This window comes from Capricornis sumatraensis, chromosome 7 (assembly GCF_032405125.1).
Source record: "Capricornis sumatraensis isolate serow.1 chromosome 7, serow.2, whole genome shotgun sequence".
NCBI classification, from domain to species: domain Eukaryota; kingdom Metazoa; phylum Chordata; class Mammalia; order Artiodactyla; family Bovidae; genus Capricornis; species Capricornis sumatraensis.
Window position 1 is genome coordinate 112,990,985 of NC_091075.1, and position 23,767 is coordinate 113,014,751.

General features: G+C 44.2%; 1 protein-coding gene across 1 annotated transcript in view; it reads left to right on the forward strand.

Annotated features, from left to right (window-relative positions):
* Positions 1 to 23,767, forward strand: part of CC2D2A (coiled-coil and C2 domain containing 2A) — a 129,678-nt gene that overhangs the window by 53,263 nt on the left and 52,648 nt on the right. The window contains exons 12-17 of the mRNA XM_068975261.1: positions 5,448 to 5,657; positions 6,714 to 6,820; positions 10,169 to 10,309; positions 10,431 to 10,587; positions 11,783 to 12,024; positions 13,980 to 14,157. Coding sequence (XP_068831362.1) covers positions 5,448 to 5,657; positions 6,714 to 6,820; positions 10,169 to 10,309; positions 10,431 to 10,587; positions 11,783 to 12,024; positions 13,980 to 14,157 — 1,035 coding nt within the window. The remainder of the gene's footprint in view (positions 1 to 5,447; positions 5,658 to 6,713; positions 6,821 to 10,168; positions 10,310 to 10,430; positions 10,588 to 11,782; positions 12,025 to 13,979; positions 14,158 to 23,767) is intronic.

Sequence of the window (23,767 nt, forward strand, 5' to 3'; positions counted from 1 at the left end):
ATGCCACCAGTGACTCTGTCCAGCCAAGAGCTTGGACTAGTGGATCTTGGGCTTCAACTAAATCTCCACTCAGACACAGTCTTCCTTCTCTCTGGGGAAAGAGCCAGCGGGGAGAGACCAGAGGGTTTCCTTCTAGTCCTTTTGAGAGGCGAGAGCTTCCTAGCTTTGGGCAGAAACAGGAAAGTAGAGGAAGACAAGAGTTCCACTGAGAGGGGCTAGCCATCCTGCATCACAGAGCAAAGAAGTTAGAGGAGAGAGATTGGAAGGGGCTGGAGTCTTCCGAGATCTTTTCTAGAGAGTTAGGCTGCAAACATAGCAAAGCATGGAGAATATGCCAGGCTTCTGCCTACGAAAGAAGCAAAGGTTATATTAAAGGAGTTGTTCTGTTTAGTTGCTAAGTCATGTCCAACTCTTTTGCAAACCCATGGACCATAGCCCACCAGGCTCCTCTGTCCATGGGATTTCCCAGGCAAGAATACTGGAGTGGGTTGCCATTTCCTCCTCCAGGGGATCTTCCTGACTCAGGGATGGAGCTGGATCCCTTGTGTCTCGTGCATTGGCAGGCAGATTCTTTACCATTAGCATCACCTGGGGAGCCCTCTGGTCCCCTGCTAAATTAGAAGAACTGTAGTAGTCAGCACTCTTGAGTTGCAAGTAACAGAAACCCACTGCAAACCAGCTTAAGCCAGGAGAGAACTTAGCGACTCACAAAGCTGGAAGGACCTGGAGATGAATCATAAAATGAAGGCGGGGCTTTAGGAACCCGGACCCTGGGGCCAGGGACTCAGTACTGGCAGTCTCTCTCTCTCTGCCTCTCTTTCCTCTGGTTCTCCTTGAATGGAGAACCTTCTCTCCTATGGAATGGAGAAACTTCTCTCCTGTTGTAGGCAGTCCAGAATTTGCCATGGGTTAGGACATTGATAATGTAAGCTCAGAGATGCCAGAGAAAAAGGACCATATCTTGTGGCAAGATTCCCATTATCAACACCAAGGACAAACTAGTCAGTTTTAAGAGGAACATACACTCCCCGACCTGACGTCCTAGAGACACACCCAGGAGATGGAGAATGAGAAAACTTCCCAGGGAAGACAAGAACAACAGCTGTAGAATCCACTGCCAGCTCTGGGCTGGATTCAGGTTCTCTTGCTGTTATTTTCTGAGGGAGGGCAAATACATACATTTTACTTGAATTCCCCCAATGATTGCTCTCTGTCTGTACAACCTTAAAATTTTTCTTCATCGGCCACACAACCCTGCTTGCACTGAGAACGTCAGCAGATAATCCACACGCACCGCCTCTGATAGTTTAGGTTTTCAGTTTTCCACCAAAGACTGAAGGACCAAACAATTTCAAAATGAAAATAATATACCTTAGAAATATTATGGGTTCAGCAGTAAAGAATCCGCCTGCAATGCAGGAGCTGCAGGAGATGAGGGTTCTATCCCTGGGTCGTGAAGATCCCCTGGAGGAGGAAATAGCAACCCATTCCAGTATTCTTGCCTGGGAAATCCCATGGACAGAGGAGCCTGGTGGGCTACAATTCATGGGGTCACAAAGAGTTGGGCACAACTTAGAGACTGAACAGCAATATTCTTAGGAGAAATCGTTGGTGCTTCTATCCTGATGGTTTTCAGTCTGCAAGAAAACAGATAGAAGAGAAAGACAAGGAAGGACGGATCTTTTTCTCCCTAATAGGAATAGAGCTGGGGTCTTTTGAGCAATCTCACTCAATGACGACTAGGAGTCCTGGAAACTTTTTCACTTCGTTGAGCTGAGATGAAGGCAGAGACCACCAGCAATCGTTTAAACATGGGCTAATGCAGTTTGGGGGAAAGAGACACATGATAACATTGCAAGTAAATAGGACCATGTTGGGCTTCCCAGGTGGGTGGTGCTAGTGTTAAAGATTCCGCCTGCCAGTGCAGGAGATGCAAGAGACACAGGTTTAATCCCTGGGTCGAGACAATTCCCTGGAGTAGGAAGTGGCAACCCACTCCAGTATTCTTGCTGGGAAAGCTCATGGACAGAGAAGCCTGGTGGGCTACAGTCCATAAAGTTGCAAAGAGTTGGACTGAGCACACAGCACACAAAGGACAGTGCCACCGACATTATTTACTCATACCAAGCAGAGTAGAAGACAGCACCTGAGGGCCACACTCTGACTGAGCCCAGACCTCTGGAACCTGTGGTAAGAGGAACGGCAAAGCAAGAACCAGCAGGAGCCAAGCAATTGCAGAGGAATGTTTCCATTAAGTCTCTGGGACACAAGTCTTTGAGAGGTGGAAATATTTTAATTAATCCAGGTGGCCAGAAGGATCATAAGACACATAGTCACCACCTGCAGGTTAAAAACATTTAACACGATGGCAGGTTATAATTGAGTACTCTTACCCAAAAGAAAGAGGACAGAGATGGACCTTTGTTGTGGCAACATGATGGGTGAAGATATTAATGTCAGAACTTGGGCTTCAGAAGGTACGAAATATTGGTGGAATATGACCCCTGTGGGGATGGGTTTCCCCCCCTGTAAATCCAAAGGGAGATTTGACTCAACATATTTTGGAGCTACAATACTTTGGCCATCTGATGCAAAGAGCCGACTCACTGGAAAAGACTGAGAAAGATTGAAGACAAAAGGAGAAGTGGGTGGCAGAGGATGAGATGGTTAGATAGCATCACCTACTCAAGGAACATGAATATGAGCAAACTCCAGGAGATGATGAAGGATAGAATAGCCTTGTGGGCTGCAGTCTGTGGGGTCACAAAGAGTCAGACATGACTTAGCAACTGAACACCAACAACTGAGGTATAGTTAATCTGTTTTTTTCAAGCCTACTTTATTTGTAAACACATCCCAGTTTTACAAGAACATATTTTTAAAATAAAAAAGTCTGTGTGTAGGTCTTCTCATCAAAGACAGACTGACTTATTTTCTAAGAAAGAAAACTTATTGTTTTATGAAAATGGAGGGTATGCCATAGTGGAGGTCTGTAGGAAATCACAAATCCTAAATATACATTAAGAGTCTACTAATCTTTTAGGGGGAAAATAAGTATGAAATTGAAAGACTAAAAAGAAATACACTCTTATATCCTTACTCATGAATATCAATACAAAGAAGGTAACACAAAACCCAACAACAAATTTACTGGTAAATGAAGACTCATATTTGAATGTATTACTGTCAAATATTGCTACCATTTCAATGACTAATAGTAACTGAAAAGCAGATCACACCGTATAACAAGTGTGAAGGCCTCTTTGTCCATGCATACATGCACATCCACACACACACAGAGTGTGACCTCCAAGCTTAGTCTGATGGCGAGAACAATGGGATCTTGAGCTAGGATTCTAATTCTGGAGTCCGCTCTTCTGCTTTCCATCCCTCCCTCTGCATATCTCAGGCTTCATCCTTCCTGCTCCAGGTTGTAAAGCTCATATCCCAGTTTGCCCCTCTCAGCCTACGGCTGCTCACAAACAGGTCCCACTACGTGTAGTCAACCACTCATCTCTTGGAGTTATTGCAGGAAGGTGGACCCCTTCCAGGGCCCACGAGGAGGATCTTGTGTAACAGCCCGTGGTTCCCTGACAGAATGAGTGAGGTGATGTATGTGAAGTACTTTATACAAGGCCTTGTTGTTCTTGTTGTTCTTGTTCAGTTGCTCAGTTGTGTCCAACTCTTTGTGACCCCATGGACTATAGCTTCCCAGGCTCCTCTGTCCCTAGAATTCTCCAGGCAAGAATACTGGAGTGGGTTGCTATTCTCTTCTCCATGAGATCTTCCCAACTCAGGGATTGAACCTGGGTCTCCTGCATTGCAGGTGGATTCTTTACCATCTGAGCTACCAGGAAGCCTTATATGATGCCTGGGACATACAAAATGCCAGCTGGATCTTTATCCTCAGAGGTGGAGCCAGAGCTGGAATCCAGGGCTTCTGCCCCTAGTTCAGCATCTTTACATGATGCCATGAAGAAGGTTAAATGAAGAGACTCCTGAACATGTCACCCACAGCTGAAGAAGGATGAAAGCGTCACTTCTGAGTAGAGTAGTTGCAGCTGCCATTTAACCTCATAACTTGTAAATAAAACATTTGGGCCACATAATCTTTTCAACCTAGACAGTATATTAAAAAGCAGAGACATTACTTTGCCAACAAAGGTCCATCTAGTCAAAGCTATGGTTTTTCCAGTGGTCATGTATGGATGTGAGAGTTGGACTATAAAGAAAGCTGAGCACCCAAGAATTGATGCTTTTGAACTGTGGTGTTGCAGAAGACTCTTTAGAGTCCCTTGGACTGCAAGGAGATCCAACCAGTCCATCCTAAAGGAAATCAGTCCTGGGTGTTCATTGGAAGGACTGATGCTGAAGCTGAAACTCCAATACTTCGGCCACCTGATGCGAAGAACTGAATTTGAAAAGACCCTGATGCTGGGAAAGATTGAAGGTGAGAGGAAAAAGAAACGACAGAGGATGAGGTGGTTGGAGGGCATCATGGACTCAATGGACATGAGTTTGAGTAAACTCTGGGAGTTGGTGATGGACAGGGAGGCCTGGCATGCTGCAGTCCATGGGGTCGCAAAGAGTCAGACACGACTGAGAGACTGAACTGAATTGAACTGGCTGAATATTTTCCAGACAACATAAATAACTTCCAGAAGTTCCTCTCTGCAAATGGGAGGCTCGAAGAAGTGTGAAAGCCCACATCCTGACTGTAGTCAGTGTTCATGACAAGGAGAGAACATGAAGACACAAAATCAGAAAGGTCACCTCCCCATTTTGGAGCTCCCAGCCTCCAAAACTAGATTCCCAGAAGAGCAGCAGTGGTCGACATAGAGTATCTTAATGAGTTTAATGAAGAAAAACAGACGTTGATATAGCACACTGTACACCAAGTGATCCAGGAAAGTCCCAGTGGAAATTTCCACTCCTGTTTTCGACACACTCAGCTGCCCCACCTCCCTCTTGCTCTGTTATTTTGCAGACTAATTTTCTTCTTCTCAGGAAAACAAGAGCCAGCACGAAGCTCGGTTCAGTAAATTGGTCTCTGGCTGTTGTCTGCAAACTAAAAACTTGTCCACATGGAGAGTGTCTATGATCCAAGTAATGATCAGTTTGGACTAGACTCTATGCTCTTCTCATTAAAAGAATTTCAAGGTCACCAGCTGCAAAACCCAAGAGTTCCAGGAAATGAGATAGTCGCATGACAAAGATTAGGGCTATGATTCAGTAGAGATAAACGCTGAAAGACCTAGGAAAGCAAGATTGAAGTGGTGTTCAGAAAAGGGCAGGCCCCGAAAGCTCCAGGGAACCAGGACTAGAGCGTGGTTCTCCTGGCTTGATCAGGGTAGAAGGGACTTTGTGCCTGACTTTCCCATTGCGCATTAGATGAGGAACTAGGAAGTGCCTGACTGTGTTTCCCCTACACTCTGCTCTTCTGGCAGGCAGTAAAATACATCCACAGAAGTCAGCATCTGATTGGATCTGGGGACTCTCCCGGGAATTTCCAGCTGGACATTGATATTTCGGGGTTAATCTTCACGCATCACCCCTGTTTTAGCCGAGAGCATGTGTTGGCAGCCAAGCTGGCCCAGTTGTATGACCAGTACCTCGCAAGACGCCAGAGGAACAAGGCAAAATTTCTCACTGATAAGGTACCTGTGATCTCTTGCGTGCCAGTTGTTGATGGGGTTGGTTCTCCCGAGGAGCCCAATCAATACAAATGCCTACCAGCAGCAAAGGCTCACGTGCCTCCTTCATGTTCCCTCTGTCTAGGATGTGATGTGTTGTCCTACCTAGAGGCACAAGAAAGTCCAGGACAATGCACGTTTGGTGTGTGCAAATTCAGTGGCACACGCTTGGCTTAGAGAACCATTTGTGCAAACCGAGCAAATGATCTCACCCACCTTGAATGGGTATTAGATGGCAGATACAAGGCTCGTCTTGCCTGTGTGATCTCAGAGGGTGAGACTGTTCACGGTTTGAGAATTTCTTGGTCCTCAGAGACATTCTCATTATTACATGTTAATTTCCCCAATAGGATTCCTAAACAAAAGTCAGTTGTTTCAACTGACGCTCAAAGAAATGGCTATCCATTTTGGGTTTACTTCTAATGTGACACTGTCCCATGGAATATTCATGGGTAGTCTTGATTATAGATAATTTTAGTCTTAGACCCTGACCTTAAAAACTTATTGCCCAAATAAGGGATAATGCCACAATGCCTGCTTTTATGAGTCTGTAATTTTATGTTCTGTATCGCAAGAATATCATTCTGTGTCCAGACTTCAGAAAAGACTCCTTCTCTCTTGAAAGAAAACTTGTTTCTGAGACACTAGAGCAAAGGAAGGACCGGTCATGAGCCGATGGGTCTGGACCACAGAATAAGAATGGACACACGTGGTCCAAGAGGGAGGGGCATATGTAACCTGTGGCTGATTCATATGATGAATGGCAGAAACCAGCACAATGCTGTAAAACAATTATTCTCCAATTAAAAAGAAATAAACTACACAAATAAAGACTAGAGGCAATATTTCTGTCAAAGTTCACTTTGGTGGAAGCGTGGAGATGTCTGAGTGCTTGCACATCCATTGTGTCATCCTAAACAATGCCTGTCTGAGGTTGCAGGCATCATTTTACCCTGGAGAATTGGGTTGTGGCGAGGAGTAGAGCTTCTAACTCAAAACTTGAATCCACATCTCTTTAAGCTCCACGCCCTAAGAAATGCTGTTCAGATGGGCCTTAACCCAGCAAAAACGCCTAAGACTCTTGAAACAACCCCCAAAACCATCAATGAATATAAATCTGAGATTCGGTGAGTAAAATCTGTGATTATAACTGCTGCTTTTTTCCCTGTGCTTGTTGAGAGTTTATTTTTTCAGAGTTTTTCCTGAATGCATTGAATACATTATAACCAAATGGGCTTCCCAGGAGACGCTAGTGGTAAAGAATCTGCCGGCAGTGCAGGAGACCCAGGTTTGATCTCTGGGCGGAAAAGATCTCCTGGAGATAGAAATAGCTACCCACTCCAGTATTCTTGCCTAGAGAATCCCATGGACAGAGGAGCCTGGTGGGCTACAGTCCATGGCGTCACAGAGAGTTGGACACAACTGAGCGACGAGCACTTTCGCTGTCAAATGAAATAATGAGATACGTCCGTCGTATTAACACCAAATTTGAAGCCCAATAAAAGCATGAGGATGAAGGTGGGGCCGTGGAGGACTGGGGAAAGTGGTTGGGGGGAGCAGAATATGACAACTTGTACCCCCTGTTGGTGTAAACAAATATTGCTACAGCCACCACTTCTGAGAGAGTGTCTTGTCCAGAAATGAACAAAGAGTTGAAAATGCCCATGAGTTGAAGTGAAGTGAAGTGAAGTCGCTCAGTCGTGTCCGACTTTTTGCGACCCCATGGACTGTAGCCTATCAGACTCCTCCGTCCATGGGATTTTCCAGGCAAGAGTGCTGGCGTGGATTGCCATTTCCTTCTCCAGTTAGAATCCTGCAATTCTGCTTAAGACACTCCAAAGAGCTGTGGGCATCTGTACCCTGGAGACATGTGCAAGGGTTCCACAGTATCACTTACAACAGCAAGAAGCTAGAGATAACCCCACACCAGAATGAACCCATCAGCTTTGGTCTTGTAATGAACATCCATACTACAGTAAAGAGTGACTGAATTAGACCTGTGTGTATCATGGATACAATAGTGTGGAGTGAAAAAATCCAGTTGGAAGAGGATACTCACTGTGTGATACAGGTCATAAATCCTAAAGACCACGTGAAATAACACTCATGTCTTCCAAGTAAACACACATCTGTGTCACGTAGGGACAGAAAAGACACACATGCCAGTTTCTTCCTTCAGGGAAGGAAAGAAGAGGATGGATGGAGAGGTCTCCATACGTAACTCTAAACATTGCAAACAAAAACCCTGAGTAAATGACCACTGAAGACTCAGATGGTAGCATTTTTCAGAAATGAAGTAGGTTTTTTTTCAGGTTTTTAGGTTACTTCTTGAAGTACCTTTTTTTTTTTTTAACTTCTGAACTTTTTGCTTTATATTGGAATAAAGTTTTCTCAAGTAAAGAATCTGCCAACACAGGAGCCGTGGGAGACACCGATGCAATCACTGGGTTGGGAAGATCCCCTAGAGGAGGAAATGGCAACCCACTCCAGTATTCTTGCCATGGACAGAGGAGCCTGGAGGGCTACAGTCCATGGGGTCACAAAGAGTCAGACATGACTAAGTGACAGAGCAAGGACACACACATAGCTGATAAAACAATGTTGAGATAGTTTCAGGTGCACAGCAGAGGGACTCAGCCATGCATTTACATGCGTCCATTCTCCTTCAAACTCCCCTCCCCTCTGCTCAAATGGGGGAGTTTGAGCAGAGTTCCCTGTGCTATACAGTAGGATCTTGTTGGTTATCCATTTTAAATATAACAATGACTGCATGTCCATCCCAAACGCCCTAACCGACCAAAACGAGTCTTATTCTAGTTCATGGCCTTCTAGCTTTTCTAAGGTCTTCCAAGAGTCCTCAGTCTTGACTACCCAATAACTAACTGGCTGTTATCTTCTGCCATCTTCCTTTTCCATGATACCGACTGAATGACCTTCAGCCCTTCATCTGTGTGTCTGTCTCCTGAGCTGAACTATAAACTCCTTGAGGACAGAAAGTAAAAGTGTTTGTTAGTTACTTAGTCATGTCCAGCTTTTTGTGACCCTATGGACTGTAGCCCGCCAGGCTCCTCTGTCCAAAGGACTCTCCAGACAAGAATACTGGAATGGGTTGCCATTTCCTTCTCCAGGGGATCTTCCCAACCCAGGGATTGAACTTGGGTCTCCTGCATTGCAGGCAGATTCTTTACCGTCTGAGCCACCAGAGAAGCCCCTTGAGGACAGAGACACCTCCTATCTCCTACACACTTCTGAATCCCCTGGAATGACATCAGGTGCTTGCTCAAAAGGAAAAAAAAATTGAATTAATTAATCTACTAACTAATAGCATAATGAAGCACATTTGGGTTTTGGATTTGGCTATTATTTGTAGAGAGGACAAAATTAGGCATTAAATAATTCCCAAATACATAAAGTATTATTTTCATTCAATAAGAATGAAAACATTTTCAAATGATGCCTCTACAAATCAAGCCAAACTTTTGCTAATATAGTCAGAACAGAAAACTCGCCAGGGCATGTAGTAACATTGCTTCATCTCCTAAATGTAGAACTTGTGATTTGTACTAACACAGACAGACTTTAATATACCAGTTGTTAACTGGTTCAGCAACATACTTTCCTATTTACAATAATTTAGTCCTTGAGAACTATATTTACTGGGCCCTTTATTTTCACAACTTCAAAGCTGTCTGTTTATTTAAGACTGCACAGTATGAATGAGAATTTTAAATGATTCAGTTCAGTTCAGTCACTCAGTCGTGTCCAACTCTTTGTGACCCCATGAACCACAGCACACCAGGCCTCCCTGTCCATCACCAACTCCCGGAGTCCACCAAACCCATGTCCATTGAGTCGATGATGCCATCCAACCATCTCATCCTCTGTTGTCCCCTTCTTCTTCTGCCCTCAATCTTTCCCAGCATCAGGGTCTTTTCAAATTCAGTTCTTCGCATCAGGTGGCCGAAATATTGGAGTTTCAGCTTCAGCATCAGTCCCTCCAATGAACACCCAGGACTGATCTCGTTTAGGATGGACTGGTTGGATCTCCTTGCAGTCCAAGGGACTCTCAAGAGTCTTCTCCAACACCACAGTTCAAAAGCATCAATTCTGGGGTGCTCAGCTTTCCTTATATTCCAACTCTCACATCCATACATGACCACTGGAAAAACCATAGCCTTGACTAGATGGACCTTTGTTGGCAAAGTAATGTCTCTGCTTTTTAATATGCTGTCTAGGTAATTTAGTCTAATTGAAGTCAGATTCTTCTAGAGAAAACAAAATTAAATAACCTTTCAAAACAGACCAGCATCCTACTGACTTCAAATTTGCATTCATATTTTTGGTTTTCTAGTACATAAGAAATGTCATAGTTATGAAATTAATTATACAATCACTATAGTGTTATTAGTTTCTTTTTAATTTGCAAACACACCTAAATAACTTTTAAATACATATCCATATATTATATCTCCTAGGCAAACAAGAAAACTGCGTGATGCTGAACAAGAAAAAGATCGAATGTTGCTTAAGACCATCATAAAGGTCTGGAAAGAGATGAAGTCCCTCCGAGAGTTCCAGAGGTTTACAAATACTCCCTTGAAACTTGTTTTGAGAAAGTAAGCTTTTTTCAAACATTGTATTATTGGGTTATAGCATGCATAGAAAATGTATTTGCTGTTATTATTACTCTGTCACTTAATTTCAAGAAACATCTAGAGTGTCATAAATTATTTTAAGGGAAAAAGTTGACCAGAAAGCTGACGAAGAAGCATATGAAGCAGAAATTCAGGCTGAGATCAATGAATTGCTGGAAGAGCACACTGAAGAGTACGAACAGAAGATGGAGGTGTACAGAGTCATGCTGCAGCGGTGGAAAGCCTGGAAGAAAGCCCAGGTCTGTGAGCAGCCTTCAACAGAGCTGCCCTGGAGGACAGGGGCATATGGGAGGAGGCAGCTGGGGGCAGGAGGAGGGAAACTGGGCAGGCAGACTGGGGTCCCCTGCCCGCTCTTCTCTGTCTCCTCCTGGCCCTCTTGCTAGGGAGCAAAAGGATGAGAGAGTGAACTGGTTGATGCACTTGTTGAAAATGTGACCTAGCCAGTGGATACCAGAGCCAGCTTTTTCCAAAGGCTGGTCTCTGTATCAGGCTGTGACTATCTGAGTGAGCAAATAAGTAAAACATAGTAATTGCTCATGAGTGTGTCAAGCGCTGTGCTAAGCCTTTTACACACCTTACACCAATGAATGTAGGGTATTGTGCTTCTGGGTTTCTGTTAGAAAATTGTGTAACTTTGCACACATGTCCCTGCAAAACTGAATCCAGGAACAATAAGTAAAAGATCAGGATGTGTAATAGGCATAAGCTCATCCGCCTCAGTTCAACTGATGCACATTTCTTCTATTTCATGGCTCAGTAACAGTCCATTGTATACACGTACCACAACATCTCTATCTATCCATCTGTTGATGGACACTTAGGTTGCTTTCATGTCCTGGCTATTGTAACTAGTGTTGCAGTGAACATTAGGGTACGTGAGCGGTAGGAAGGAGGCCCAAGAGGAAGGGGATATATGGAGATTATATATATATATATATATATATACACACACACATATATATACTTATGATTGATTCGCACTGTCATGTGGCAGCAAGCAAGACAAATTTGTAAAATGACTGCCCTCCAATTAAAAATAAAAATTAAAAAAAAAAATCAGTGTGACCTGCAGGACCAGTTCTGCTCACAAGCCTTACTTTAATTTCAAGATGTATCCTTGGTCTTTAGAACTGATCACATGCACAACCAACTTTTTTAAGCTCTCTGTAGGGACCAGGCACTGTGATAAGTGCTTTCCAGGCATGATCTCATTTCAACAGCACTGGGAAAAAAATCTCCTATGATTGTTCCCATTTTGTAGATGAGAAAACCGAGGCACAGAGAGGTCAAATGGCTTCTTGAGCTGCCCAAGTGCACACAACTGATGGGGGTGAAGCTGGGTTTGCATCCCAGGCCTATCTGATCCTGAAGACTGTGATTTTCAAAGAAATTCCAAAATTTCTACTTGAGATAAGTTTGCCTCTTACCTGACAGAGGGCCAAAAAGAAGAAAAAGAAACAGGAAGTGGAAGAACATCCCACCGATGAGGAGAGGGAGGAGCCAGGTCCCAGGGAGGAGCCTGAGAAGCCCGCCCCTCCAGAGCCCATGGACAGGGCGGTGATAGAGCAGCAGGTGAGGGAAAGAGCCACCCAGAGCCGAAGGAGGCCGGGGGAGCCCATGCTGGTCCCGGAGTTGAGCCTGGCGGGGAGCGTGACGCCCAACGACCAGTGTCCCAGGTGAGTAGATGCTCTGACCGTGAATGAGGTTGACATGCGACGCACACACGCACGTGTGCACCAAATGGAGTATACATCACCTGGCCAACATGCAATGATCGGGAGAATCCTGAACTCTCTATAGCCATATGTTAGCTTGGACTATGTGCCACTGCAGGTATTTGTCCAGATTTTGGTGATTTCCTATGGTTCACGCACCCAGTACATCCCCACTGGCCCCACAGGAGTTCACTGCCTGAAGCTGCCTGTAGGAAGTGCTCTGCACAGTGCCTGCCTGCATGGCTTCCGCTTTGGAGCCTTTATCTGTAACCTCAGTGTGTCCTTTCTGATCACTGCTAGCACACGCCCTCTCCCTGGCAAAGTGGATTCCTATCCACTGTACCAGCAGGGACGTCCCCATGGTATGTCTTTTAAAGGGAAAATTTAGGTTGATTTTACAGTCTTTGATGATGAGTCCCATTTTGACCAAAAATGTATACCTCCGTCTGAAGTTTCTGAGTTTTCACTGGGTTTGGGGACTATAAACCAGGTTTTCCTGAGTCGGTGGTTATAATCCACCCCCTTCATCAGGCCATCAGGGGAGGAAGCCGTGCAGAAGAAGGAGGTGTTTCAGGTCTGTCACTGGCACGGGGTCATTGGAAATACGCCTTTTAAAAAACTCAGAGTCAAGTCTTTGGGGGTCTCGGATACTTCTTGAGATGGTGTCAAATGTTTTTTATAGGAAAAATAATCGAGCAATTTCACACCTGGGATAGGCCTAAATTCAGTTCAGTTCAGTCAGTCAGTCATGTCCGTCTCTTTGCGACCTCATGGACTGCAGCACATCAGGCTTCCCTGTCCATCACCAAATCCCAGAGCTTGCTCAAAACTCATGTCCATCGAGGCCTAAATTATAGAGATGCAAAAAATTTAACCTACTCTCCCAGTTTAATGAGTACAGAATTTCTATTTGGGATGTTGAGAACATTCTAGAGAAGAATAGGGGTGTTGGTCACATCACATTGCAATGTACTTAAGGCCACCAAATGGTTTACTTAAATAATGTTAACATGGTAAGTGTTATGTTGTGTGTATATATATAATCATAATATTAAAAAAATAACACTCGAAAAACCCTGAGTATGTTTTGGATTTTTCTGCTCTCACCTTTTTGAATCCTTAACAGACTGAGTTACTATTGACTTAAGCAATAAGCGGCATTTAGAGTGGGCATCTCTGCAGATAAATAAGTGGGCATCTCTACAAATAAAGACTGCTCTTGAAGGTGTTGACCTTTTTTTTCTTTTTAACTTCCTGGCTGTAAGAATGATATGGTTACTAGGATACCTTCTGTCTTCTACTGGGATTCAAATGACCTTTAAAAATAAGGAACCTTTCATAGGTCCCTACAGACAAAGAGCAGTGACTCACCATCGGAAACTGTTAGGAAAAAGTTTGGATTTTGAAAAAGCTGAGTTGACCCAACTGCTACAATATGCTGTGATATTTTTTTTAGGATAAAACATCACATCCCAACATAAACCACTATTAGCCTTTATGGTCCGAATTCACTCCATTTGACAAATAATATGATTCTGTTTACTTAAACTGTTGGGATGCAAATGTATGGCTTGCCTGGAAAAAAATTTTAAAGACTATAGCACAACGATGCTTGGACCACAGTTCTAAATCACCTGTAGCCTTTCCAGGACCTCTTATTTCACATCACATGTATTGTTATATCAGATTTGCTTCCCATTTAGGTCACCGCAGAACAATGAGGAGAGTTTCCTGTGCTATACAGTAGGTTGCAGGGAGGTGTCCCTGCAAGACCTGTGGCTGCCTTGGTTCAGTGAAGACCTCCAGTGTATCTCACCTCCAGTGTATCTCACTCTGCTCAGCACCCTTGTGTCAGCCACTCCACTTATACTTAGTACACGAATATTGACCCACCCATGGATGGTCTCACTCTGCAGGGTGGAGGTCATGCGAAGGGAGGATGTCAAGAGACGCTCGCTGTTCCTAAAGGTGACCTTCAACAACAAGGAGGTGTCCAGGACAGAGAGCCGGCCACTCGGGGCGGACTTCCGAGTTCACTTTGGACAGATTTTCAATTTGCAAATATTCAACTGGCCAGAGAGTTTAACATTGCAGGTACCTTTTAAAAATTTTCTCTCCATTTTTAAAAAATTCATTTTTATTGGACTATCGTTGCTTTATAATGCCGTGTTAGTTTCTACTGTACAGAAAACTGAATCCGCTCTACGTAGACATGTATCCTCTCTTTTTTGGATTTCCTTCCCTTTTAGGTCACCACAGACCATTGAGTAGAGTTCCCTGTGCTTTACAGTAGGTTCTCATTAGCTGTCTATTTTATACATAGCAGCAGTGGTATATGGGCCTCCCACGTGGCTCAGTGGGTAAAGAACCCACCTGCCAAAGCAGGATACATAAGAGACGTGGGTTCGATCCCCGAGTTAAGAAGATCTGCTGGAGGAGGGCATGGCAACCCATGCCAGTATTCTTGCCTGGAAAATCCCATGGACACAGGAGCCTGGTGGGCTACAGTCCATGGGGTCGCCAAGAGTCAGACAACTGAAGTGACCATGCACACGTGCATCAATAGTGGATATATGTCAGTCCCAATCTCCCAATTTTTCCCACTTCATATTTTAATTATAGTCACTGTCCCAAGAATTTTTGCTCATCACAGGTGCGAGATGGCTTTAAATCATCCATTGGTTACACTGGTGTCCTAAGAGATTCTCAAAGGCAACAGAAGGTCGAGGCACATCTTAAGGTCTTGGCAGAGAAGATCTGTTACCCTGCTTGGCTCCCCAAAATGTTGGCAGAGTAACTGACCACAGTGCTCAAGTGTGTGTCTCGGGACAAGATGGGGGGATAAGAGAGAAGGGGAGAGTAGAGAGATCTCTGGCTCATTCATCAGAGAACTTCAACCTCACACCGAACCAAGATTCTGCCATAATATACCAGAGGAATCAATTTCTGTAATTACAGATCATTTTAATAGGGGTGGTGGTACAGGTGCTAGGATCCCCCCAAAATAAATAAAACTCCCCACTAGCCTAATGGCCAGCGTTAGCAATATATTTATTTGTGTCTGTTATCATTTTCTAAAGGTGCCATGACTAAGCACCACAAATCTGCTGACTTAAGACAACAGATGTTTAATCTCTCAACGTTCTGAAGGCCCTGAAGTCTGAGGTCAAGGTGTCAATAGCGCCGTGCTCTCCCCAGAAGCTCTAGAGAAGAACCTTTCCTGCCTCTGCAGCTCCTGGTGGCTCCAGGTGTTCCGTGGCTTGTGGCAGCATCACTCCAAACTATGCTTCCATCTCCACGTGGCCTTCTCATGTCTGTGTGTCCTTTTTTGTCTCCTACAAGGACATTCTAGCTGGATTTAGGACTCACCCTAATCCAGTATGAGCTCATTTGGATCTTTAACTAATAATACCTGGAAAGACTATTTTTTCCAACTGAGGTCACATTCTGTGATCCCAGGTAGACATAAATTTTACAGGACACTGGGCTTCCCTGGTCATTCAGTGGAGCCTACCTGCAGTGCATGAAATGCAGGTTCAATCCCTGAGTCAAGAAGATCCCCTGGAGGAGGAGATGGCAACCCACTCCAGTATTCTTGCCTAGGAAATCCCATGGACAGAGAAGCCTCATAAGCTACAGTCCATGCGGTGGCAAAGAGTGGGACACAATTTAGTGACTAAGCAACAGCAATGAAAAACAAGACACGTTCAACCCACTTCAATGTCTTAGGCTTGCTCTTCTGGCAAAGCCTCTAGTGTTGCTGACAGATTCTGTTTCGTGATACTAATAGGCACGTTAATTAGGCTTGCAAATACACAGCACATGTACTGTTGTCTGCCGTCTTCCACCCATGCAGAAATCACTAATCCTTATCCACCACTTGTGCAGAAATTTCTGTCTTTTTTTTTTAATTGGAGGATAATTTACAATGTGATGTTAGTTTCTGCTGTACATCAACGTGAGTCAGTTCTTTGTATACATATATCCCCTCCTTCTTGAGCCTTCCTCCCAGCCCCTCATCCCACCCATTTTTGTTATCACATAGCACCGGGCTGCGCCCCCTGTATTACACAGCATAGCTATTCCCTCAAGCTACCTGTTTTACATGTGGTAATATATGTCTGTCGATGCTGCTCTCTCAGTTTGTCCCTTCGGCCCACCCTGTCTTTCCCCACTGTGTCCACAAGTCCTTTCTCTGCGCCTGTGTCTCTATTCCTGCCCTGCAAGTAGGTTCATCTGTACCATTTTTCTAGACTTTATATACGTGTGTTAATATATGATCTTAGTTTTCCTCTTTCTGACTTACTACTCTGTGCAACAGACTCTAGGTTCATCCACCTCACTACAACTGACTCAGAAATTTCTCATTCTTATCCACCACCCTTGCCAGAAATGACAGCTGAGCATGCCTATTTTCCCCCACTGAGCCTGGATATAACTTCAGACTCCTCCTCAACATGGTACTCCAGGCAGCCAATATTTCTTATTATAATTGACATTGAAGTCCACAGATACAACTACAGCTGTGTAGTTATCAAAATATTTTGGTATTTCTCTACTGAATGATTGAGTACTGGTCATAGATACAATTAATTGAGAGAATATTGTATTTTGACTGTCTAGAAATAATATTATACCATTTGAAAATTTTCCATATGATTGCAAGTTTTGAATAAGGGAAGGTTCAACAATTACTGGCAACTTCAGGAGGGTAAGAAAAGTCACCTTAAAAGCTCTGTATATGTGCTATCAAATGCTTAACTTTAGAGGGTAATGTGCTTCAGAAAATGTTCCGAGATTCTCAGAATGATCATGTATCCCTTGATAACTCAACACCAAGCTCCAAATGTTTTTTGCTTGATTGTGGAGAGCCAACTGAGGGTCTGATGCTGAGCCAGGAGTTCAGTGGAACGTTGGAAGCTGTGTATAAAGAGCGATGTGCATGGCCCTGCCTGTGGGAGCTTTAAACCCAGCTGGGAGATGAGAGAGACAACTATTGGAGTGGCCCAAAAGTTCATTCAGGTTTCTCTATATGATGTTACAAAAAACTCAAATGACCCTTTTGATCAACCCAACGCAAAGAAATAACACTAAGCAGAGTATGAATACACAGGATATGGAAGGGAACAGTGTCAACTGTGAGGTTTGATTTTTTTTTTTTGCATGTTTCAAACCATAGGACTCAGTGTTTCCTAGCCAGGCTTGAGATCGGCTGCCAGGGCAACCCTACAAAGCAGAAGATAAGCCCAGGAGGGAGGGGATGAGGCTGGGGACTCCGAGGAAATGGGAGGAAGGAATTAATTAAAGCAACACTGCAGATATGCAGATGACACCACCCTTATGGCAGAAAGTGAAGAGGAACTCAAAAGCCTCTTGATGAAACTGAAAGAGGAGAGCGAAAAAGTTGGCTTAAAGCTCAACATTCAGAAAACGAAGATCATGGCATCTGGTCCCATCACTTCATGGGAAATAGATGGGGAAACAGTAGAAACAGTGTCAGACTTTATTTTATTGGGTTCCAAAATCACTGCAGATGGTGACTGCAGCCATGAAATTAAAAGACGCTTACTCCTTGGAAGAAAAGTTATGACCAACCTAGACAGCATATTCAAAAGCAGAGACATTACTTTGCCGACTAAGGTCCGTCTAGTCAAGGCTATGGTTTTTCCAGTGGTCATGTATGGATGTGAGAGTTGGACTGTGAAGAAGGCTGAGTGCCGAAGAATTGATGCTTTTGAACTGTGTTGTTGGAGAAGACTCTTGAGAGTCCCTTGGACTGCAAAGAGATCCAACCAGTCCATTCTGCAGGAGATCAACCCTGGGTGTACTTTGGAAGGAATGATGCTGAAGCTGAAGCTCCAGTACTTTGGCCACCTCATGCGAAGAGTGACCATTGGAAAAGACTCTGATTCTGGGAGGGATTGGGGGCAGGAGGAGAAGGGGATGACCGAGGATGAGATGGCTGGATGGCATCACTGACTCGATGGACGTGAGTCTGAGTGAACTCCGGGAGATGGTGATGGACAGGGAGGCCTGGCGTGCTGCGATTCATGGGGTCGCAAAGAGTCGAACACGACTGAGCGACTGAACTGCAGCCTTGAGGGCTTCCCAGGTGGCGCAAGTGGTAAAGAATATTCCTGACAATGCAGGAGACATAAGAGACATGGGTTCAATCCCTGGATTGGAACAATCCCCTGGAAGAGGGCAGGGAAATCTATTCCAGTTATTCTTGCCTGGAGAATCCCCATGGACAGAGGAGCCTGGGGGGCTACAGTCCATGAGTCACAAAGAGTCAGACATGACTGAAGTGACTTAGCACGCGCACACACAGCCTTGAAAGAAGGGATTGGCAGGGCTTGACGATGGCTTCATTTGTTGTCGTTCATTCGTTGAGTCTGCCTCTTTGCGACCCTATGGACTGTAACCCACCGGGCTCCTTTGTCCATGGGGTTTTTCAGGCAAGAATACTGGGGTGGGTTTCCATTTCCTTCTCCAGGAAGGAAGGTTGCCATTTCCTTCTTCCTAGACCAGGGATTGAACCCGCATTTCCTGCATTGACAGGCAGATTCTTTACCACTGAGCCACCTGGGAAACCTGTGATGGTTTGACTAGAGAGAGTAAAAAGAAAGAGCCTCAGAGTTGGCCCCAAGTGAAGGGTGAGATGGGACTTCACAGGATGGAAGCTGAAATGGGACCAGAGTCCTTCCAGAAAGGTCTCAAAGCTTCGGGATTCTGAAGTAAATGTTTGTTGTTGTTCAGCCACTCAGTTGTGTCCCACTGTCTGCAACTCCATGGACTTGGTCTTTCACAAAAATGAAGTTTGACTTAGAAATAGAGAAAGCTTAGTGATAATGACCTTCACTCCTTTCCCTTTATCATGCACACCAGTCATGCCACCCCATACTCATCAACCTGACTCCCCAAAACTAACAACAGCTGTGTAATATTGTTGGGTAGCTTTTATGCATCTTGGCATTATTGTTTTTTTCCTTAAGAATCTGTTCTGTTGAGCTTTTATATTCCTGGCACATGGACTGAGATAGGGAACTTTCCTGTTAACCCAGCTGGAAGTCACTTGACTCTCCCTTCCAGAGTCTCTCCTGGTTTCTCTGGCTTTTCTGATAGAACAGCACTCTCGGGGTGGAGACACCAGTCCTGTTTGGAGATGTGTCCTGGGTGACCCTCCTTCATCTCCCCAGGACGAGGGGGAGAGAGAATGAAATACCCAGAGGAGGCTTCCTCCCAGAAGCTCAGCAGGGAAGGGATCGGGGGTTGACAGGGGACCATGGTTTACTTTAGGGTGTGGTTGATTGGAGCACGTTTGTCAGCTGTGGGAAAAGCAGCCAGCACAGAAAAGATTGATGACTTGGAAAATAAAAGGGAAAACTGTGGAAGGAGAGGGTGGGAGAGGGAAAGGAAAGAGGGTGGGAGTGTTGAGAGATGATGGGATGGGATACTCCATCCATCAACCACAAGTGCTCCAATCAACCACACCCTAAAGTACACCACGGTCCCGTCAACCCCTGACTCCTTCCCTGCTGAGCTTCTGGGAGGAAGTCTCCTCTGGGTATCTTCATTCTCTCTCCCGCTCATCCCGGGGAGATGGAGGAGGGTCATTCAAGACTGGTGACCCCACCCCGAGAGGACGGTTCTAACAGAAAAGCCAGACCAGGAAACTCATGAACCTGTAGTATCCCATAGGTTCATGAGAGGTGAATCAAGACAGAAGAGCAGGACTTTCCTGGTGGCCCAGTGGTTAAGATTTTGCCTTCCAGTGCAGGGGCTGGGGGTTCGAACCCTGACTGGGGGCTAAGATCCCACATGCCTTGCATCCAAAAAAACAAACAAACAGAAAACAGAAACAAGATGTAACAACTTCAAAAATGGTCCACATCAAAAACACTCTTAAAAAAAATATACAGAGTAGGAAGGTCCTTTGAGTTGGGAGTGATGACACAGAGGAGGGCAGGCCTCGGTCACCCAGAGTCTTTTCAGGGAGGGAGGGGAGTCTCTGGGCGTAGGAGTAAACAGTGTTTGATCCAACACTGAGGGGAAGTGGGGACATCAGCCTAACTGAACCACAGTGTCACCGGGGCTGAGATCGCAGGGCGGCCCCCTGTACCAAATCCACCGCTACCACATGTGCAAGATAAGCCATGCCATGTTTTGTTTTGCTTTGCTTTGCTTAGGTTTTAAGATCAGAGAATCATGACTTAAGACCGTGCAATATAAACTACGTCACGATGGACTCTTCTTTCATCTGTCTTAACGCCCCTACATTTTTCTAAGATTTGGCTTATCGACACGATCCTAAGCACTGTTGTTAGCAGGTAAATTTGCACCAGAATGTTGACTTAAAGCAAATCTCATTCCAAACGCAGCAGAAGTTAATAATAATCTCACAGAGTCCCAATTTGGTAGCAGTTGATCTAATTGCTATTCAGAATTCACTGCTGCCTTTTTTTTTTTCAATACAACAGGAATTTTTGAACCACTGAACATAAATCAAATTATATTTCCTGTCTTATTTCTTCATTAACATTTCACCTTCAAACAGACACACACAAACTCATTTTGCTTAGAGCGGTGCTTCTTGGTGACGATAACTGTGTACCCCCGGGGGACAGCTGACAAGGTCTGGTGACATTTTAATTATTACAGGTGGTGAGGAGCCACTGGCACCTCTAATAGGTGGAAGCCAGCGATGCTGGTGAACACTGGGCAATGCCCAGGACAACACATCGCAGCCAAGAGCTGTTCAGCCCCAAAGCCAGTTGCTGAAGCTGAGAACCTTGGACTCAGAAAGAAAACAAAATTTCAACTCAATTATACAGAAAGCAATGTATAAATATTTACAAAGCCCAATGACTCAATGGACATGAGTTTGAGCAAGCTCTAGGAGTTGCTGATGGACAGGGAAGCCAGGTGTGCTGTTGTACATGGGGTCGCAGTCAGATTGAACGACTGAACTGAACTGATGAAGCCCAAAGTGTCCACTCTCTGACTTTTAAAAAGAGCATTCTACCCTAGCATTAAATAGAGCTGTGATTTTAAAAATTAGGGAGTCTTGAAAAGACAGATCTTACATACTAAAGTTTAATGTAAATAAAAGAAATTCTTACGTTACAAAGCTTTTGTTGTTGTTTAGTCACTAAGTTTTATCTGACTCTTTTGAGACCCCAGGGACTGTAGGTCTAGCTCCTCTGTCCATGGAATTCTCCAGGCAAGAATACTGCAATGAGTAGCCATTCCATTTTCCGGGGGATCTTCCTGACCCAGGGACCCAACCCAGATCTCCTGCACTGCAGGTAGATTCGTTACTCTCAGAGCAACCAGGGAAGCCCAAGAGTAGTTAGAGATACAAAGTCAGGAAAAGTTTAGCTAAATGCTTAATACTGTATTTATGTCCCCTTCTGAAGCATTTCACCAGCATAAACGGCATTTTCTGACCGTTGGTATGGTTTCTATTCCCTTAACTTGAACTAATATCAAAGTTTTATTAGTCCCTCACGTTTTTAGGCATTTGAGACAATGTAGTTTGCTTTTTACCTCCTTATTTTTGGGCACCCAGAAATATAGATGATTTAACTCTAAATATGGAATATGCCCTAACATGCCTATAGGTTCTCAGAAGCTTAATGTCTTCCTTGAAAAAAACTAGTTAAAATTTAATTTAAATAAAAGAAATGCCTATTTTATAAAACTGAATAAAATCAACTGGCCAACAGGATTTAATGAGATATTTGGGAAATGTAATCATGTTTATGAAAGATCTTTGTAGACTGCAAAGTATTAGAAAAAATGCACATGCTTGTTGCCAACTGTATGCCCAGGTGAAGAAGAAATGGCATTTATACAGAAGGAAAGAGGCTTTTCATCCATCTCAGCTAAGCTGCACCACTGCCTTCCTGCTGAACTTTGGGTAACATCCTCATTTTACAATGAGAGCAAAAGTAGGGGGATGTCATGCCCAAGATCAAGTTGAAGTGTCACGGTTCAGATCCAGACCAGTCGGACCACAAGGCTGCCACGTCCTGTCCACCACTCCGCCCTCTGCAGGCAGTGGGAGGAGCTGACCGTCCACTGGGGAGTGAAACAAATCAGGTGAAAAAATCAGAGAGCCAGGCAACTCCCAAGTCTACCAGCGGTTCAGAGAAGAGAACAATCCCATCCCATCGATTTATCATCTAACACCTTGTTTCCAGTGAGAGTTAATGTGCTCCTTTCTAAAGATATCAATTCTCAGAGGAGAGGTACTGAGCAATCAAAGGGAAATCAAACAAGACCCCTACCCTCAGGAATCTCACTCTTCAGTGAGACAAATGACAAACAAGGAATTTCAGTAGAGGGGATAAGCATTCCTACAGGGAAAGCCCAGGGATTGGTGGGGGCATTCAAGTAAGTGTGGGTGGGCACGTGACAACCTCGTGCAGTCCTCACGCAGGGTCCGATACAGCAGAGCACCTTCCAGGGAGTTCAGACACCCTCACAAAGTGGACAGTACACCTTCCCCTGGCCAGGAGAGCCAGTCCCTTGAGAATCTGAGAAACGAGAGTCAGAGACAGGAAGAGCTCAGTGGCCCTTTAATTACAGCTGCCCACATGGAAGGCTGTGCTTTAACCTTTTGTCACGGTTGTGTTGTTGTTTACTCACTAAGTTGCGTCCGACTGTTTTGCGACACTGTGGACTGTAGCACTCCAGGCTCCTCTGTCCATGGGATTTCCCAGGCAAGAACACTGGAGTGGGTTGCCATTTCCTTCTCCAGGGCATCTTTCCAACCCAGGAATTGAACCCACATCTCCTGCATTAGCAGGTCGTTTCTCTACCACTGAGCCACCCGGGGAAACCCAACCTCTGCTTTTAGCCATTGTTTATACAGCACTTCCATGTTTTGTGGTTCTTTCTTTTAGGTTTTTAATTCTCTTTCAATCATTATTGCTTACCCATCTGTCTAAAGTAATTATATTTACTTTATAAATCATGGATTATGGTTATGGCTTTAAAAGATTTCTTATTTTTTATTCACCTTTCTGATTTTCCTTGACCCGAGAGGAAAACATAACAAAAAGTGAATGCGTCCTGAAGTGAGACAGTGGTAGATTCACATCCCAGCTTTGTGACTCACGAGATGAAGGACCAGGAGAAATTTCTCCCCTCTGTTGAGCCCCACATCCATCATCTAGGATTGTGGGGTCTGATATCTTGCTTAATCTTTACCAGAAACCATCCTTTATAGGACTGTGGTTAAGATTAAGCATGATACCAGACCTAAAGCTCTTAATGGCTTCACACAAAGGCTTGTCTGGGTGAATAAAAATTCAAGAAGTACAAAAAGAATTTTAAAGAAAAAAAAAATGCACCATTCTTTCTGGCTGAAACTTTATGCCAAAGAGTCCATAAGTTAACAGGTCAAACCAAGGTCTCTTGTGCAGTGAGCAACAAACTGCTCCATGTTCTTTATAGTCTGTGATATTATAAAACTGCAGGCTCTTATGAGAAGTTGGGATAAGCCAAAAAATTGGCCTTTCTTTTTCCATTAGAGTTCTAAACCAATAAAAGTATAGAGAAAATCTGTAAAAAAGATACAAAGAGAGAGGGATCATTTATAAAGTAATAGAGGCTTGAGGGACATACCAATCAACTTCAGTGTATGAAATCATTGTCATCCTGATTCAAAATATTATAGTAATTTTTTGAGATTCTG